Source organism: Leptonychotes weddellii, chromosome 13 (assembly GCF_054177405.1).
Source record: "Leptonychotes weddellii isolate Sample4059 chromosome 13, ASM5417740v2, whole genome shotgun sequence".
Taxonomy (NCBI): domain Eukaryota; kingdom Metazoa; phylum Chordata; class Mammalia; order Carnivora; family Phocidae; genus Leptonychotes; species Leptonychotes weddellii.
Window position 1 is genome coordinate 70,408,692 of NC_138381.1, and position 20,966 is coordinate 70,429,657.

The 20,966-nt window shown below is 35.5% G+C and overlaps 1 protein-coding gene and 1 long non-coding RNA gene across 4 annotated transcripts in view; both read left to right on the forward strand.

Moving 5' to 3' along the window:
- The window catches only part of LOC145716844 (uncharacterized), a 22,513-nt gene extending 21,325 nt beyond the window's left edge, over nt 1-1,188 (forward strand). Inside the window, exon 2 of the long non-coding RNA XR_014139783.1 lies at nt 192-1,188. This is a non-coding gene — a long non-coding RNA (uncharacterized LOC145716844). The remainder of the gene's footprint in view (nt 1-191) is intronic.
- MED13L (mediator complex subunit 13L) overlaps nt 1-20,966 on the forward strand; it is a 302,766-nt gene that overhangs the window by 22,504 nt on the left and 259,296 nt on the right. For all 3 annotated transcript variants that reach the window (XM_081802120.1, XM_081802121.1, XM_081802122.1), the window contains exon 2: nt 14,410-14,647. In XM_081802120.1, coding sequence (XP_081658246.1) covers nt 14,410-14,647 — 238 coding nt within the window. The remainder of the gene's footprint in view (nt 1-14,409; nt 14,648-20,966) is intronic.

The window sequence follows — 20,966 nt, forward strand, 5'->3', positions numbered from 1 at the left end:
TTTTTTTTTAAAGATTTTATTTATTTATTTGACAGAGAGAGACACAGCGAGAGAGGGAATACAAGCAGGGGGAGTGGGAGAGGGAGAAGTAGACTCCCCGCTGAGCAGGGAGCCCGATGTGGGGCTCAATCCCAGGACCCTGGGATCATGACCTGAGCCGAAGGCAGACGCTTAATGACTGAGCCACCCAGGCGCCCCTAGCTGTAGTTTTTGAACATCTTTTTAATCGGGTTGAGGAAGTTCCCTTTAATTCCTGGTTTACTTAGTTTTGAATAGGTGTTGATTTTGTTAAATGTTTTTTTCTGCATCTGTTGAGATGATTATAGGTTTTGTTTTGTTAATATGGGGGATTTTATTAATGGGTTTTTGAACTAGTTTGATTCAATTATATTGATGGGCTTTTGGACTCATTCAGCTAAGCTTGAATTTCCAAGATACACTCCATGTGCAGAGTGTGTTACCATTTTATGTATTGTTGGATTGGGTTTGTTAATATTTTTTTAATTTATGTTAATGAAAGATTACATGTAGATTTCTTATCATGTCTTTGTCTTGTGTTGGTAATGTTAGTCTTATAAATGACTTGGGAATTAGCTCCTCTGTTTTCTGAAAGAATTTGTGTAGGTTTGGTGGTATTTCTTTCTTAATGTTGGATAGAATTCACTAGTGAAGCCATCTTGGCCTTGGAGAATACTTTTTAGGAAAGTTTTAAATTATGAATTCCATTTCTTTAATAGATACAGGGCTATACAGATTTTTAACTTATTTTTTTGTTTTAGTTTGGTAATTCTCTCAAAGAATTTGTCCATGTAATCTAAGTAGTTGTATTTATTGGCATAAGGTTGTTTATAATAATTCCATTATCTTTTCAGTGTCTTTAGGATGTGAAATAATTCCTCCTCTTTCATTCCTGATATTGGTAATTTGTCTTTTCTTTTTCTCCTGATTAACCTTGAGAAGTTTGTCTATTTTATTGATTAAAAAACCAGCAACAGGGGGCACCTGGGTGGCTCAGTCCGTTAAGCATCTGCCTTCAGCTCAGGTCATGATCCCAGGATCTTGGGACTGAGCCTTACATAGAGCTCCCTGCTCAGTGGGGAGTCTGCTTCTCCCTCTGCCCCTCCCCCAGCTTGTGCTCCCCCCCAAATAAATAAATAAATAAATAAATAAATAAATAAATAAATAAAATCTTTAAAAACAAAAAATAAAAAACAAGACCCCAAACCAAAACAAAAACAACAGCTTTTTACTTTATTGGTTTTATGTATTGTTAGTCTGTTTTATATTTCATTTCTTCTCTTTTCATTATTTTCTTCCCTCAGTTTACATTTGGTTTAATTTATACTTCTAGCTTCTGAAGGGAGAAGTTTGGAGCAATTTTACACCTTTCTTTCTTTCTTTCTACTATAAATATGAAAGTTACTGATTTCTCTTTGAGCACTGTTTTACTTGTACCGCATACATTTTTGTATATTTTGCTTTCATAATCAGTCAGTTCAAAACATTTTCTCCTTTTCCCTTGTGATTTCCTTTTTGTCTTACGTGTTGTTTAAAGGTATTATTTAATTTCCAGATTTTTGGGGAAGAGGGAGTGTTCTAGATATTTTGTGACTTTGTAATTTAAATCTGTTCAGAAATTTCAATTTTAAAAAATATATTGGGGTACCTGGGTGGTTTAGTCGGTTAAATGGTTGCCTTTGGTTCAGGTCATGATTTCAGGGTCCCGAGATCAAGCCCCACATCAGGCTCCCTGCTCAGTGGGGTGTCTGCTTTTCCCTCTCCCTCTTCTGCTCCCCTCTGCTTGTGCTCTCTTGTTCACATGCTCTCTCTTTCAAATAAATGAATAAAACCTTAAAAAAATATATATCAGTATAAATTTAAGGCTCAGCATGTGGTTTCTCTTGGGTGAATGTTTCATGTGCAATTGAAAAACTTGTGTATTCTGTTGAGTATATTATTCTTATCATTATTATTATTGATATTTATAAATGTCAGTTTGGTTATGTTGGTTGATAGTGTTCATGTTTTCTATACCTTACTGCTTTTCTGTCTACTTTTTCTATCAGTTGCTGAGAGGAGGCCTGCTAAAATCTTTAATTATAATTCTGGATTTGTCTGTTTTTCCTTTTAGATATATCAGCTTTTGCTTCATATATTTTTAAACTTTGTTGTTAGATGCCTGCACATTTGGGATATACATCTTCTTGAAGAATTGACACTTCTCTCATTACAAAATTTCCCTCTTTATTCCTTTATAGTCCTCTTGGAGTCCACTTTGTTATTAATCTAGCCATTTTAGCTCTCATTATTTGTATTATAACTTGTTTTTATATTTAAAGTGCATTCCTTATGGGTAGTATATAGTTGGGCCTTTTAAAATTTTACTTATTCTGAGAATTGATTTTTTTACTTGTAATGGTTAGTCTATTTGTGTTTAATATAATTATATTGATGATTGTGTTTAAGTCTACCATCTTGGCATTTTTCCCTATCTATCCCATCTGTTCTTTGTTCCCTTTTTTATCCTCTTTTCCTGCCTGTTTTTGTGTGTTTTTTTAAAAAATTTTTAAAGATTTTATTTATTTTAGAGAGTGAGTGAGAGAGAGAGAGAGTGTGTACAAGCCGGGGAGGGGGGGGTGGGGGTGGAGAGGGAGAGGGAGAAGTGGACTCCTTGTTGAGGAGGGAGCCGGACGTGGAGCTGATCCCAGGACCCTGGGACTGTGACCTGAGCCAGAGGCAGATGCTTAACTGTGCCCCATCCTGCCTGTTTTTGGATTCTTTGAGTGTTTTCTTATGATTCAATTTTATTTTCAGCATCTTAAATAAACTGTGTTTTACTTTTTAGCAACTGGTCAAGGACTTACAATATACACCTTTAAGTTATCACAGTCTACAAGTATTACTAAATTTCATTTGTAATGTAAAAAACCTTAGAACAGTATATCTCCATTTTCTCTTTCTGGCTTTGGTGCTACTGTTGTCATATATTTTTCTTCTATATCTGTATACAATCTGTGATGCATTATTTTTGCTGTAAAGAGTTAATTCGTTTTAAAGAAATTAAAAAATGGGAAAACGACTGTTTTATATCTATATTAACTATCTCTGGTGCTCATTATTCTTCTCTATTGATCCGGATTTCCATCTGATATTTTCCTTGTACCTGAATTACTTTTTTAAAAGCATTCATTCTAGTTAAATTTATTACAGTGGAGTTCCATTGGTTTCTGTTCACCTAAAAAAAGTCTGTATTTTACCTTCACTTTTGAAGGATACTTGTGCTCCATCTAGAATTCTAGATATGGACATTTTTCCCCTTCTTTCAGCATGTTCTGTTGTTTCCTGGTTTGCATATTTTCTGTTGAGAAGTCTGTTGTAAATATTGTCTTTGTTTTCCCTTATGGAATGTGTCTTCTGTGTTGACAGCTTTTAAGATTTTTTTTTTTTATCACTTATGATCAGAAGTTTAGTTTTTCTGTTCTGTTTTGGGTTCACAGAACTCTTTGGGTCTGAGGTATATTTTTCTCATGAAATTTGGATACAATTGGGCTATTTTTCAAAAACCTTTTTTTATCCTCCCTTCTACCTTTGCATTCTGGGATTCTAATTACATGCATGTTAGAGTGCTTGATAGTGTTTTGCTTTTGGATTTATTCTTTTTTTAAAAAAATTCTTTGTTCTTCAGCTTGTATAGTTATATTGCATGTTGTCAAGTCTGCTAACTTTTTTTTTTTTGATTGTGCTTAATTTACTGTTAAACCTATTCAGTAAATTTTTTATTTCATATTTTGTGTCAGGAAATTTTTATGCTTTTATATTTTTCATTTTTTATTAAGTTTGTGTTTTACTTTCAATTCTTGACCATACTTATAATAGCTGTTTTAAAGTGATTTTTTAAGTTCCGTCATCACTTTCATTTCTGAGTTTGTTTCTCTTCACTGATTTTTCTCCTGACCATGAATCTCCTTTTGCTACATCTTTGAATGTCTGGTATCCTCTTATTGGATGGTGGATATTGTGATTATTATGTTGTTGAAAGTCTGGATTTTATTTCTTTCCTGTGAAGAACTGAATTTTGTTTTGGCTGGCAGTTAAGTTACTTGTAGATGAGATAATGATTGTGGTGATGATCATTATTTTTCAGACTCAGTTATTTGGGTGGATTAGAGCAGTCTTTATGCTAGCATAGGCCTACTTTCTTACTTTTGAGGTATGGCCCTTCTGTAGCCTCTGTTTAATGTCCACAATGTTTAACAGTGTGTTTTCACCCTGACTGTTCAGAATTAGACTGTCTTCTAGCTTTGTGTGAGCTGTTAGAGCGATAGCTCTCTAGTAATTCTTTGCCTGGCCTCATGGAATTTAGTTCTTTGAATGTGTAGCTTAATGTATGTAGGAACATTTTCATAAGAACCCCTATCAGATCTCTGGAGCTCTTTTTCTGTAGAGCTTTCTGGTGATCTGTTCTCATAAATTCCAGCTGCCTCAGCCTTTGCAGGGCCTACTTCATTTGTTTTCCTTCACTCAGAGATCCTAGCTCTGCAGCCTTTGTTCAATGTTTGAATAGTTTCATATTTTTTGTCTAGTTGTTTATGGTAACAGGACCGTTATGGTGCCTCTTATATTTTAAATGTCATGTTTGCCTGTGTATGTTATCCTAGTTCGGGTGTCAGCAGACTTTTTTTAAAGGATTAGAGAGTTGTTATTTCAGGCTTGTGGGTCACATAGTCTCAGTTGCAACTACTCAGCGCTATAGTTGTAGTGTGGAAGGAACAACAGACAATATGTAAATGGCAAAGTTGTGTACGGATAAAACTTTATTTATGAAAACAGTTGGCCAACCCATGGGGTATAGTTTGTGAGCCCCTTGAACTAGTTGACTGAGATATGAATGATATTAGAAGCACAAAATCTTACGATCAGAAGAATTTTTGAGATTGAAATTTCAGGTTTGAATAAATTCATATTGTCCAACCAGTCCTTTGATGTTTGAAGCCACATCCAGTATATAACAGCTTCTCCTTAACACCTCATATCTATGCTTGTCAGGGATCTCAGCCAGGGATTCTTTCTTGAGAAAGCTCTCACTGTTGTTGTTTTAATCATCAGTTCTCTGCTGTCACTTGGTCTGTGCTGAGCAAATCTAATTCATCTTCCACATATGAGTCTTTCATATAAATTGAAGACTTTATAGATTTATTCAGAATGTTAACTCCATATTAAATTCATTCAGCTTAATTCAACTGTGCCTTCATTCATTCATTTTTTGCTGCCATGTTTATTTGTTTGAAAGGATTGAACATGAGGCCATATAACCTCTAGCCATATGACATGTTTAGATTTCCTCTCCAACCTAGTTCATCTGTTAAATTGTTTCAGTTTATCTAGATTTCTCTCAAAGTATGGAGCTGGGAGCTGAAAGCAATATTGACTGGTGACTTGCTACATAAGAACTGTTGTGTAGGATATAGATCCTGTGTTTTTACTAATGTAGCTTAAAATGGCAGTAACTTTTTTAGTAGCTGTTTCACATTGTTTAATTATATTAAACTTATTGTCAGATAAAACCTTTGGGCCCTTTTCACTCATATTTCTGCTAAACCAGCTCCCTATTTTTTATCTTTGTGTTTTTGAATTAATATTGGTAAACTGAGGGCTGGAAAGCAAATTACAGTTCAGGGGAAAAGTTATTATGAATCAGCAAAAATATACATATGTTAGAAAGCATCTTTGGTATACAACTTAGTTGTATGGAGAGTTATATTGTATTTCTCACAATATGGAAATTATTAGGTGGGAGTCACATAGGAGGCCCAGTGTCCTATTGCCCTAGGCCGCTCTGCAGAGGGAATGAATCCCCGGCAAGCTCTTTAGCTATGGGTAGGAAGAGTTGAGCAGACCTAGGTGGGAGAGAGCATGCAGCTGTAAGTATATCTCTGCTTAATTGAAGTTTTTTGTTTTGTTTTAGAGAGGGAGAGGGGAGGGGCGCCTGGGTGGCCTAGTGTTAAGCATCTGCCTTCGGCCCAGGTCATGATCCCAGGGTCCTGGGGTCGAGCCCCCCATCAGGCACCCTGCCCAGTGGGGAGCCTGCTTCTCCCTCTCCCTCTGCCCCTGCTTGTGCTGTCTGTCAGATAAATAAATAAAATCTTAAAAAAAAAAGGTGGGGAGAGGGAGAGAGAGAATCTTAAGCAGGCTCCATGCCCAGCATGGAGCTCGATGTGGGGCTCAGTCTCACAAACCTAAGATCATGACCTGCGCCGGAAACAAGAGTCAGATGCTCAACCAACTGAGTAACCCAGGTGCCCCTTAATTGAAGTTTTAATAGTCTAACAATGGAGAAAAGAAACAGACAACACAATATTTTAACATATGGTAAATAACCTTTTGACTTTTGCAACACAACTTGTGGGATACTGAATTATTCTTAAGTTTAGAAATTTGGTAGACTCAGTCTACAAAATGGTATAAGTGAATTCTCAGTATCAGTAAATTTTTGATGCATTAAATCTTGTTACTACGTTTTGATTAGTTTTTGTCTTTTTTAAAGATTGAGTTGTATTCTTACATAGTTAAAGAATCAAATGGTTCTACAGGTTTATATGAATAATACCCATCTGCTCCTGGCCACTATTTTACCTTTTCCAGAGGCAAACATTTTCATCCTGTTTTGTTGATTATCTGGATTCTTACTTAAATGTTTTTAAATACTCAGCTTGTAGTTATTTTTAAGGTTTTCAAATTCTGGATCTTTCACTATTGAAGATGAGGATTTAGCTCATTGATTCTACCTCCTACAAATACTTTTCCCATCCATCCATTTTACCAAAGTAGTTATATGGTTTTTTTGGTTAGCTTATTATTCAGTGTTAATGTTCATTTGATTATGTTAATGCATGGCTGAGCCATCTAGTATACTCTGATTGCTTTTCCTTCTCTGCGTAATTTGAAGATAGTAATTACCTTTTTTCGACTGTTTACTTTTCTGTGTATTTTTACTTAACTCTTCCCCATTCTTTTTGCTTATTGTCTGAGTCCCCTTTTAAGACTTCCAGATGTATTCTATTAGTTCCATCTTCTTAAGAGATGACCTGTTGTAATCTGGATTAATTGCCCTGTATATTGATACACAGTTGACAACCTGTAACCATCTGCTCATTCCCTATTATTTTAGAAATTGATTTTGCTCTGTCCCATGTTGGATCTATTTCCTGAATCTCATGGCTTTTATGGTTCATGCCCTCTTTTTAGAGATGGGGTACATCTCCAATAGCTTCCTGAGACAGGGTGTTAATTTTTGTTTTTTTGTTTCTGTTTTTTTAAGGCCTTGCATCTTTTAAAATCTATTCTATTTCTACACTTGATATTTTAGATTGGCATAGATATCTAGTTTGGAAATACTTTTCCTTTAGAATTTTGGAGTTACTGCACCATTGCCTTCTTGCTTCTGGTATTGCTGTTGTGAAGTCAGAAATCTTTCTGATTCCTGATACTTTGTGATCTCTTTTTACAATATGGAAGCTTTGAGAACCTTCTCTTTGTCTGCAGTGTGTTGAAAGTTTATATGCTTTCCTTGAGTCTCTTTTAATCTGTTGTTCTGGGTATTCAGAGAGCCCTTTCAATCTAGAAATTCACATTCTGTTTTTCTGGGAAATTTTCATGAATTATTTTATCAGTCATTTCCTCTTTTTCATTTACTGTATTTTCTCTTTCTGAAAGCTCTTGTATTTGGTTTTGAACTTCCTGGGCTGCTCCTCTAATTTAATCTCCCCCCTCCCTATTTCTCATTTTTGTGTATTTGCTTTACTTTCTGGGAGAAAGTAAATTTCTAAACTTTATCTTCCAGCCCTTCTATTGAGTTTTATCATTTCTGGCATCATTATTTAAAAATTTCCAAGAGTTCTCTTTTAGTTTTTTGTTCTTCTTTTCTGAAATACTGTACTGTTCTTTTTTTTTTTTTTAAAGATTTTATTTATTTGAGAGAGAGAATGAGAGAGAGAGAGCACATGAGAGGGGGGAGGGTCAGAGGGAGAAGCAGACTCCCTGCCGAGCAGGGAGTCCGATGTGGGACTCGATCCTGGGACTCCAGGATCATGACCTGAGCCGAAGGCAGTCGCTTAATCAACTGAGCCACCCAGGCACCCTGTACTGTTCTTTTTTAATGGTTGCACTATTTTATCTGTTTGAGAACATTAGTGATGGATTAAAAAAATTTTTTTTTTCATTTCCCAGTGTAGTTGGTTTCCTCCAAGTTACTTTTTTTTTGGTTCCTATTTGTTTTTGTCTCTATCATTCCTTCATGTTTTTCCTTGACTATTTAGTAGTTCCTGGTTTTCTGTTCATGTTTAGAAATGATGGACTGAAAAACATCTTGGAAGTTGAGTATGTGAGTGACATTTGTTTACTGTGCACTTCACTGATCTGAGTGGGCTCCTTAGTTGGGGAACCTCTGATGTCAATGTTTTGAGGTCTTTTCTCTTGAGCTGGTCATATTTCCCAAAGAAGACTTTTCCAGATGCCTATCTCTGGGGGATGAAAGACTGGTTGCCAGCTTTCTGGGTGCTTAGAGGGAGATGATGGGAAAGGGTGGTTTTTGACTTCCATTCTGTACATGTTCACCTAATGCACTGTTTTCAGTCCGATTCCCTGCGTTCAAGTGTGCTTGTGTCCCCCAGTCCAGATAACCTCTGTTGTTACTGGCCACAGAGAATACCCTTCCAATTGTTTGATGGGATAAAAAGGGCGGGGGGGGTGTGCCTGGCTTCTGAGTGCCTTCTAAGTAGGCTTTCAGCCAGTTTTCCTTATTTTATCTCCTCTCTACCTTTTAACCCTCCTTTCAAAGATACCTGTATTTTTAATTCCTGAGGCCGAGGGGATTCTGTGTGAATTATGCTTTATCTACCCTTTCTCCATAGCTAGGATTCAGATTTTTAGGTATTATAAGTTTATCTTCTGAGCATCTGCTTCTTAGCTTTCAAAATCTTGGTGTTCTTATCTCTTCTCCTACCTGCCATTGTGATTTTATGATTTAAGGGAAAAACAAAACAAAACAAACAAATTCTTTACTGATGTTTTAGAGGGATTTAAGAGAGAGCAAAAGCAGATGTGTGTGTTTACCCTGGTGTCTTTACCTGGAGCTGATTAGTTCTGTTTTAACAGAAGTTTTCTATTATCCCTTTTTTCCTTTCTGTGACTCAAGTTGAGGAATGATTTAATATGTTTGCTGTATTTCCCTGGTCTACTAGAGTAGTAACCCTATCACTGGAGGTTGTGAGGTGAGGCAGATTTGGAATTTCCTAGTGCACTCATGTTAGTCCCAGTTGATCATAGGTGCCTTTTCTAGACACCATCCTAGAATCTTGTTCAGGATTGATATTAAGGTAATTGTTTTGTAGTTTGAGAAGTCTTTCTTTTACCTGTTTCTTGAAAATTAAAATCTTCTGGCAGCTCTCCTATTCCTACTGATCATTCTAAGGCATATAATTAAGGGTTCAGTCTCATTTACAAGTTGCCTTTGTGAGTGGGATGTAATTAGCCCGGGCCAGGAGACTTGAACTCATTTACAGTATCTAGGTCAGCCATATCACTTTACAGGTCAGAAGCTATGGTCCCTTAGATGGAGTAGATCTCCTAATGCCATATAGGTAAGTAGCTGAAAACTAGGACTCAAACCTAGATCTTTTGATCTCCAGCCAATGTTCTTTCCATGATGCTACACCCTGAGTTCATTCATATCAAGGCCTATTACTTTTACTCTGGTAACCACTGAATATAGTTTTAACTCTCAGGAGCCATATTGCAAGTATATACTGTTGGTCATGTGGGTTCTGATTGCGATGGGTCAGTGCAAATAAATGACTTCCATTGGGAGAATTTATGAGGTCATTTCCTATGTATTGTGCCTAAAGAATAGCACATTAAGAATCAATATAAATTTTCTTTAAATACATTCCTGCTGTTAGAAAGTGCATTTGTCCTGATTCTGTTACAATCTATTTAATTCCAACCGTTCTGAACTGACTATAGTGGCCTTCTATTCCCCTTCTATTCCAGGGGAATCTCTGCCAGTTCAATTTTCTGAGGACCGTGACTACCTGTGTAACAGATGCCAGCCATTGATGAGAAAATTTCCCTCTAGCCTTTCTTGCTATTATTAGAATTGTTATTTTCTTGGCTGGTTATACGTATCTCTAAAAATTAGCTTGTGTAGATACAGTCTTATAGTGGTAACATGTAAAAGAAAGCATATAATTATCTGAGTGAAGTAAAAAAAGTGTCTTCTATTCATGGGATGGTGTGTGGGCACTCTTGCACTAGTTTTCTTAATACCTCAGGAAGACTAAAGAAAGATTCATGAACTTTCTTAAATTAGAAAGTATGGCCATGAGCTCTTGCTGTTGCTAAATTGAGTTGATGACAGTTTCTTTGTACTATTTTATAATCCTCTAGGGCTAATTTTTACAATTAGCCTTATGAAGCAGCATGGTAGAGCGGGAAAGAATTTATGCTTTAAATTCAGTTATGCTTTAAATCCAGTTATATTTGGAATCTGCCATTTGCAGCCTGTGTAGTTAGGGCAGAATTATTTAACCTTTCTGAGTCCTAATTTCTTTAGCTGTCTGTTTGTGAAGATTAGAAATTATGTGTGAAGATCCTAGTATATTGTTTAATGTTAGAAATTAATAGGTGATGAGTATGTGGTGATGGTTGTGGTTCGTGCAGGCTGGTTTTGTTCCTTACATATTTTAATTTCATTGTTTTGATTCTATATTTTAAAAACATGTAATTTTAAATTTAAATATAATTATGAATTGTTTGTCTTGGCAGTGAGAGAGACTGCATTTTGGGATAACTTGCATGTAGAAATATTTTAAAGGGTTGCTTCACAATTTTGAAATCATTAGATAAAGAATTTTGAGTCTTGGAGATCTATACTTTTGTCAGAAATTGGTCCATAGAAGTTTGTGTGGAATTGCTTTTTCACTATAAACAGGATCATGGTATATGAAGACATGTATTAGTCTAAGTGGATATACACCCGTGATAGGGATTTTTTTTTTTTGGACAGTATTTTGGTATCACTAAGTTGTCTTTGCTCTTATCAAACAATAATTCAAGTTTAGAGCTAAGTCTTTGAACACTAACTTTATGCTTAGTTAATCTCTATTAGGCTTAAATGGTGTTTCATTGTTAGATTTTCCAGTGAAGACTGGTATAATGATATTTAATTTTAGCTTTAAGGTAAAGGAACTAAATTGTTTTAAAATAATTGCACGTTTTCCAGTTTTTCCAGCTGAATTAGTTATGAAGTGATTAAGCTTGTAGGCTTGTTGTTATGTCACTTGAATCTGTATTCTGTCACTTGCTAGAACAACTCCATAAAGAATATATAGAGCAGGTGGCCAGGCTTCCCTTTATCAGAGACCAGAGAAACACTGATAGGAAGTTAGTGCAAGTGCTAGGATTAGGAAACCATTCTTCTGAATCAAAGCCAAATATTTTGTTTGCTGAACCATGTGGGATGTTACAGGTGAAAGTATTCTGGTGAGTAAATTGCTGTTCATAGATTTCTTGGGGACTGACTCACCTGATGTTTTAATCTCTGATAGATCTTAATTTTCTAACCCTTTGCATATGGTTATCACAAAAATCACAATCGTGATTTATATTTATTGGTATCTTATCTCTCCTCCCTCCAGCCCCCGGATCCATAGGCACAGAACACTAGCTTAGGTGATCATAAGGAATGTTAGTCTTCTACTTTTCTGATTTCAACTGCCCCCTTTCTTAGTCTTTTCATTTAGTTTGCTTCTTTGACATTTATTTAGAAATTGAAGTTAGGCTTTCTGTTTAACACACACACACACACACACACACACATATACATTGCTTTCATTTGAAGAAATAAAGGAACTTGTATGAGAGAAAAATGCAAAAAGGATATGAACAAAGAAATTGTACTATCATTACTAGTGATGATAGCAATATCATTTATATGTTTTACCGTATGCCAGGCATCATCCTAAGTATTTTATATACATACTTACTCATTTAATCAACTCTGTAAATACTGTTATTTTAATTTTTGTGGTGAGGTGACAGAAAAAGGTTAGGTAACTTGCTAAGTACTTGCTACTTAGAGCTAGTGAAGTATAGAGCTGGTATTCAAACCCGAAGGCTGGCCCCAGGTTATACTAATGATGAAATAGGTGATAATGGTTTCCTCTAAGCAGAGAAAGGACTGCATATTAGTACAGGAACATACCATCCTGTTAAACTGGCAGGTATTTAAGAAGATATGCAATGTGGGGGGCGCCTAGGTGGCTCACTCGTTGAGCGTCTGCCTTTGGCTCAGGTCATGATCCCAGGGTCCTGGGATCGAGCTCCACATCGGTTTCCCTGCTGGGCGGGAAGCCTGCTTCTCCCTCTCCTATTCCTCCTGCTTGGCTGTGTGTCTGTCAAATAAATAAATAAAATCTTAAAAAAAAAGCTATATGGTGGCACTCATCCATGAGTCTTCATATTCATATTCTTTGGTAATTGTGCATCAAGCAATGTCTATTAAGAAAATAACCAGGAAAGTAACAATGTTCAAGGGTGTTTACCAGTTATTATAAAATAAAAAAGCAGAAGATTGTCTAGTTGTTATGGGATAAATTATGTTTTCTCCAATAAACAATAAATATTATGCAAACATTAACTGTTTTTGAAGAATAATTAATACCGAAAAATACTTATAATGAGTCAAAAAGCAGGGTATAAGACCACCTAATACGGTTCCAAATTAAAAACTGTATATGTACAGAAAAATAGGAAGAACATACATTAAGACACTAATAATTATTTTTGATGTGATTTTGGAAAATATTCCTGGTGTGATTACTTTTAATTTATATTATTTATTTTTGAACTTAATGCATTATTCACGTAGTACTTTCATACTCTGAGAAAACAAAGTGGCATAAAGGGGAAAGCATAAATGATGCCAATACCAGCTTTTACTAAGAATATCCATTAGATATTAGATTTGCATATCTCATAATGTGAAGGGATAAGTTACTAAATGCCGGACGGTTTTAGTTTGGATATTATTATTTTTGGAACCATTTTTTTTTTTAGAAGTGAAGCATTTGTTTAGGATTGAAGAAAATTGATATATTTTTTTCTTGAATGTGTTCATTATAGTGATTGATTGTTTCAGCACTTTACATTTGTTTCAGTTATGTTAGCAGAAGATAAGGTTATTTTTCTACCCTGTTGTACTTGTTTTTTGAAAAACAACTATTGACAGAAATTGACTTGGTGTGGGGGTGGTGAGGGGAAGATGAGTAAGGATCTAATGCAAGGGACACATGGACTGTTTTTGTACAGAATTATGTTATGACTCCATTTTATTGTCAGTTTTGAATACATAGTTATAGTTTATAGCTACTTAAATAAGGAATTCAACTTTTGTTTGTGTTGAAACATCTTTGAATTTTAGTTCCTTAGACCTCTAAGATTTATGAAGTTTTAAAATGTAGGTAATGGAATAAAGATCCAGGTTTTGCTTTCAGCTGGTTTAGTGTCGGTGTTTTAAAATGTGTTTAGAAAATGAAAGACAAAACTACATTAGGGAATTGTTCTAGAAGCAAAGCTTCTTTCTCTATTACATGCTAAAGAACGTGCATAAATTGCTGATAACTGCGTCAGTTTCATTAGTAGCTTGCTTTGCTGTTAGTAATGAAGCACTATGGTTTTGTGGGCTCACTGCTTTCCTGATTAAAGAGGATTCGAACTGTAGCTTCTGCATGGGAATAAATTGAGGAAATCCTTTGAAAGAAATTACTTCACTTTTACAAACTTTTTAAACTCTTACCTGATTTCAAAATATAATTTATGGGGCACCTGGGTGGCTCAGGTGGTTAAGCGTCTGTCTTCAGCTCAGGTCATGATCCCAGGGTCCTGGGATTGAGCCCCATGTTGGGTTCCCAGCCCAGTGGGGGGAGTATGCTTCTCCTTCTCCCTCTGCCTCTCCCCCTACTTGTGTTCTCTCTCTCTCTCAAATAAATAAATAAAATCTTAAAAAAAAAAATAACATGAATCAAATACGGAATAAGAAAATAGTTTTATATGTAAGGACTTTATAGTAAGTTTTTGGTAAAATTGGTTCAACTGGAAATAATGTCATCTGTTTGTTGTAATTTGGTATAATACAAAGAGCTATGTAGAAATCTTGGTAGGAAGAAATGAATTTTTTCTCCCTTTAAAAATCAAGGAGGATTGACAGAATTATTCAGTGATAGAAATCTTATGTGAAGTAATGTAAATAGTTATTTTAGCAAATTTGCTTGTCCATACAGAAGCTTGTTTTTAGTGTTCTGTGACTTAAGAAGAAATATCAAAACCATTGTAATTTTCTTGTTTTTTTTCTAGGCTGAACTCACGGGAATCAAATGGCGTAGGTACAATTTTGGAGGGCACGGGGACTGTGGACCCATAATTTCAGCCCCAGCCCAAGATGATCCAATCCTGTTAAGTTTCATCCGTTGTCTGCAAGCCAACTTGCTGTGTGTATGGCGTCGTGATGTCAAACCAGATTGCAAAGAGTTATGGATATTCTGGTGGGGAGACGAACCCAACCTAGTGGGTGTAATACATCATGAACTGCAGGGTAAGCTTTTTGTTTTTTCTTAAAAACTATTAGCATCATATATAATTTTTTAACAGTAGTAAATTTCAAAAATAATTTATGGAGACTTGCTGAGAAAAATCCAAGTGTTTAAATGGGTCTGTCTCTTAAAAGGAACGTCTTCACTCTTACCCCTCTTCTTTCCACTCCCATTCCCCCCCCACAAATCTCTTGTTCTTTCCCAGTCATGCTAGGAACCAGAACCTGTGAACCACTGTTACTAAAGGAAATATTGTGTCTCCTAGGTGTTTTGGGGGGTGGAAACGAGGCAAGATCCACTGTTTTAAAACAATAGTGAATTGTGAGTAATTAGCAAGTCAGTGAAATGAACAGAATTGTTTTTTCTTGGATTGTGGCTGTTGTGGTTCATTACCAGCTGAACTCTGGTGGAGTATTATAAAGTTATAAGAGAAAGTTAGTACAAGCCTTATTGGACAAAATTATGAGATGACATTGGATAGTATTTTGAAGAAAGATTAATATAAAGAATCTGGTCTAATTTTGATAATGGCAAGTTTTCCTTTGTTTTGTTTCTGCTTTTTATATAATTAGGTGATTCCAGGAAATACTTGGTCCAGTGTTACCTAATTTTTAACTTCAGATTACATCTGATATCTGGAAACTTTGAATTAATGTAAGAGTTTCATTATTCTAAGTTACTTTTTGTATTTACTGAAGATTTATAACCAGAGGAAATTTTATTAATATTCTTTGCTCAAAATTTTTTACTTCTTTACCTAAATGTTTCCATCTAGTATGCTAAAGAATTTTTCTAAATCAAGATTAATTACAATCCTTACTTAGGGTAGTGTGTTAACTCTTTTTGACCTAAGTCTCCTAGAGCCAACTTTTATTATGTCCAAACTACTCTATATTTTGTTAGTTTGTGGTTGAGAAAGTTCAGATAGCATTTGAAATGTTTTGTTATTTGATATATTTAGTATTTTTTTTTAAAGGAAGGAGTAAAACTAACTATATTTGAGGGCCTATTCTAAGGTGTCTGATTTTGCCTAAAGGATTTCCTGCCTACTTTTGCTTGATACCTTTCTAACTTTTCTTTGCAGCCATTTTTTTTTTTTTTTTCAATCTGTGATATCCCTTGCCACAACAGCCAGAGGGCAGTAAACCGCAGTGGACTAATTGAGCTGTTTATCTTATGGTCCATTTGTCTATTCAGCACAAACCTTTCTTCCCATAGTTTGTAGAATATTTGGTTTATAAATATAAGAACGCTGTCTGGGTAAGATTCCTTACTTAGCTGGTTAATCAGCAGAATCTCAGAACTTATATACATACCAAAGCTTATTTCATGTAGTTAGCAGGGAACTCAGGTAGAATTAGTTTAACCACATCTGGATTCCATTTATCAGGATTTTTAAAATAAGATACCCCTAGAAGATAACATTTATATTTGTCCATTTAAGTATCAAAACATATATTTTTGTTCTAAAATTTTTTACACATGTAGTAGAGGACTATAGCATTTTTGTTTGTTCATCCTGTATTTCTCATGATTATTTCTGATTCTTAATCTCCTTCCATTTCTCTACTCCATATTCATACCTTATGTCTTAACTTTTTCGTCTGGTCTTTATTTGTTAGCACAAATTATCACTTTGTAATATTGATGAAACCAAAACCAAACCCAACTGTTAATTAGGCTTATTTACCTGATGTATAAAGTTATTTGTCCATACCAACAAAGCACATAATCAGTGTTCTTAGAATTAAGTTACTATGTTATTTCTCATGGACTTTGTTACCGAGTTAACAAAAAGATGTAGGCTATTTAAAATTTTTATAGTTGCTTTAGATTGCACATATATTTCATTGATGTATTAAGTATCGTTTTGGTAAAGAATAAGGAAAGATTGACTTTTTTTAAACTGTTTTTTACAAATCACAGAAATACTACATTTTAATTAGAAAATTAGGAAAACAGAACTGTCAAATGAAGAGAACAAAAATTCTGAAGTCTAAACAGTTTTAATATTTGTTATTTTTATGTATAAATGGAATTGGTATCGTACTTTTTTGTAACTCAGTTTTTTAACCTGACAATATATTGTGAGTGTTTTCTCATGAGAATGATTATTTTTTATTTTTATTTTCTTTCCTATTGAGTCTGAAAATAGTGTAAGCTGTTTATTCTCTTGTGTGCCACCAGGAAAGTAATCCAGTGATGGAACACTCATAACTTTGTTAAGTACATTTATTCTTTCTTGATATGTCCTTTTGGGGAAAGTTACTGGATTAAAGCCTGTGAAGTGTCCATCCCATAGGTAAAAGTGGTTGGAAAGGGTAATTTTATATGGTTCAACCTAATATTAGAAAGTATTTGAACTTAATTAGAAAAATGAGTGGCATAAGGACAACTTTGTTTCAAGTGAGGGAGAATATGACAGGTAGAGCGATCATGAGAAAAAGATACAAAGGAGATATTTTAATTGGTGGTCATACAAAGTGAGGGTATTGTGGAATCTGTTTTGATCTTTAAAATATGTAAGAGTCATTTCATTTTAGGTAAAATAAATTTTAACAGAGCCCTGTAAGCATTAAGCATGATGGTACCATTACTGTAACATTTTCTTTTTCTTTTTTTAAAAGATATATTTATTTATTTATTTGACAGAGAGAGAGAGAGAGAGAGAGAGACAGACAAGACAGCTGAGAGGGAACACAAGCAGGGGGAGTGGGAGAGGGAGAAGCAGACTCCCCACTAAGAAGGGAGCCTGACGTGGAGCTCCATCCCAGGACACTGGGATCATGACCCAAGCCAAAGGCAGACGCCTAATGACTGAGCCACCCAGGCACCCCACATTTTCTTTTTGTAGGGACATTTTACTGTTTCTTAAAATGCTTTTTAATTACGTTGTTTGGTAGTTCCCTTTGTCTTTACGATGTACCCAAAATAGGGTACTGCTAAGAAACCTCACTGTGCAATACAATACCAAAGCAACCGTCTTTGATTTAATGTGTAAAGTAGCTTCATAGAGAATAATCCTGCAGGACAGACACACAGTTTAGTTTTAAAATATTATATATTTTTTGTTTAATTGCTTGAAGTATCTATGAAATTGTCGGAGGGAACACTAAAAAGTCCCTGTTACTTGGATAAACACTTTTGGGCCTGTGTCTGGAGAATTGCTATTTATCTTGCCTGGCATAGTAGTTCAAAGCATGGGATGGGTTTGAATCCCTGCTCAGTTGCTTGCTAGCTGTGTATCTTTGATCAAGTAACTTATCCTTGCCTCACTTTCCTCACTGTAAATTGAGTTATAAGGATAACAACAGTTAGAAGTTCTTAGAACAAAAACAAAAACAAAAACAAAAAAAAAAGAAGTTCTTAGAACAGCACAGAGTTCATCTAATTGTAACTATTACTGTTGCTACTACATTGGCAACCCATTCATCAAAATTAAAACATCTTGATGATTTTTAAATGATTGTTCTGTAGAGCATTCAGTGCTTGCTAATGTTCCTCAAATACTAACTTTTAGGGGCACCTGGGTAGCTCAGTTGGTTGAGTGTCTACCTTTGGCTCAGGTTATGATCCCAGGGTCCTGGGATCGAGGCCTGCTTCGGGCTCCCTGCTCGATGGGGAGCCTGCTTCTCCCTCTCCCTCTGCCGCTCCCCCTGCTTATGCTTGCTCTCTCTCTCTGTCAAATAAATAAAAATCTTAAAAAAAACACAACTTTTAAAGTGTACTTTTGGGTTGGAGTGATCAGATTTTTGAGTTTGAGTTTTAAAATTTAGGTAGAGTAAGAGAATAATAAAATGTCAGAGCAGCAAATATACCCCTCCCTGTACATATGAAAATTGTCTAGACTTCTGCTATACATAGTTTCATAATAAACTTAGATAGCATTATGAAGAGATCAGAACTTTAAAATGTGACTGTTAGATCTCTGTAAGGTAGGTTTGTAACTTTACTGGCCTCTCCACATAATGGTGTTGAAGCAGGGCGCTGGCTGAACACAAATATGTGTATGTTCTTCCTTGTGTCCATCCATGAGTACCTTTATCTGTGGGTCCAGATACAGTGTTTTGATGTAATCTCTACCCTTGAAATGTTTAGAGTCTAAAAAGGATATAAGACAAGCACACAAATACGTACAGTGCAGAGAAATTCTGAAAGTCTGTGTAAGAGAAATGTACTAGATTGACTGCTTTCCCATTCGGTTTTATAAATGCACAACTCTTTTATAAACTTACAGTAGGAACACTGTGAGCCCTAGTGCCAAGGGTTGATAACCTACTTGGTTTCTGGTCTGTTTGTTAAACTTCTAACGTTAGGCAAGAGCTGTGATCAGTTCAGGATATGTAAAATGAGTCCTTATACTTAAGGAGCTCACAGTCTTATTGGGGAGTTAGCTAAATAAATCCATAATTATGCTACGATGAAGTAAGCTGTAAATGATTAAGTTCTGGGATCTTGGAGAAGCATCAGATTCAGTCTTGGGAAACACAGGATAGGGAGATGATGGGAAGCCCAGAGACTTGAGGTGCATCTTATTGGATAAGTAGGAGCTACCTAGGTTGGGATGGAACTTGTCCTTGTTAGAGGAAGTAGCCTGTACAAAGGGCCTGCTGGCAGTGAACGAATGGTGTGAAGAGCAGGTTTGTCTGGAGCTTAGGCTATTAGTGAAATAGTCAGGAGAAACTGAAAGACTGGGAAGGTGGGCCATAATGAGTGCATTGAAGTAAGGATGAGGAATTTGCACCGAATTTGATAGATTTTGAGGGATTGTTACAGGTTTCTGATCAGGAAAGGTTCAGACATGATTAGGAAGATAATATACAAGATGAATATGAGCAGAAAGGCAATAATACTAAAATAAATTATTTTATTCTAAATTGAGCTATGAACTTAAACATTATATGTAGTTTAAGGTACAGATTTATTTAAGTTAAAAAATACCCGTGATTACATATTGAACTTTTTATTAATAGTCTTTGCCAATTTTTTTTTTAAGATTATTTATTTATTTGACAGAGAGAGACACAGAGAAAACACAAGCAGGGGGAGCAGCAGAGGGAGAGGGAGAAGCAAGTTCTCCCCTGAGCAGGGAGCCCGATGCGGGGCTCAATCCCAGGACCCTGAGATCATGACCTGAGCCGAAGGCAGACGCTATGCCAAAGTGACTTTTCCTAATCTACCAAACAAAAGTATTTTATAAACACAGCCTTCTGGCCATTTCATTGCTTATTAGTCAGTGGTAGGAAAGACATTCTATCTTGAAACCCCAAACTGGTACAGTGGGCAAATACATACTTCTAGGAACTAAAGATGGCTTGACCCAAAGCATTAAGAGTCCCTGGTCCAGAAGGACAAGTATTATATATGGCCTAGTATGTGCTTAGTAATGCTTGTTGAATGAGTGAATGAATGAAGCCCATCTTACACAGTTCTAACATAGCATAGTATTGTACTCTCAGAAGGTTAACTTATAATAAATACGCTTAAAACTTTAAATAATTTGATGTTGTGAAGAGATTGAAACCTAATTAAAAATAAGGCATTAAATATCCATTTTATTTTGTATATGTTCTGTAAAGAAACCTAGCTGTAAATATGCACTGCCTTTAATTTTAAAATTTTATCTGTGCTGTCCCTTTTCCTTTCGATTATTACAAATAAACAAATGTAAATTATAATAGGGATACATCTGTCTACCTCTAAAAAATGATTGTCCCAATATTGTATTGGAAGCCTTAGGAATTGGCTTTACTGTCAGTGAGGAGGCAGATTGGTACCCTTTGTTGTTGCATTTATAGTCATAAGTACTGCTTTTTTATTTTTCAGAGCGCTGCCACCTATGCCAGGAGGTATGGACAGTTGCAAAAACAGCTTTAGACATTAGAGAGCTAGAAAGGGATCTTGTTTTCTAATGGTGACCAGTGTAAGATAATTGAGGATACTCTGATACTGTCGCATATACCACCGAACTGATTGCAAGCCTCTGGAAAGAGAAGTGGGCATTTTGTAAGGATGGAGGAAGGCTGAGAGGAGAATGGAGAGCCAGTTGGTAGTACTGTCATCTGTATATATAGATTATAATGTATATCTGAAATGATGGGATTGATGTAACCGTTAGTTAGCTATCTCCAAGACAGAACCTAATTCCCTCCTCAGCTTTTTCTTTTGGAAAAATACTTACAGGTGTACACATACGTAACTATTTTTCTGGCCAAACCATTTGAAGGTAATTTCTAGATTTCATGAACCTTTACCACTAAATACTTCATCATGTAACTTCTATGAGAATGTAGGATATTTTCAGTGATACTGATGTAATTT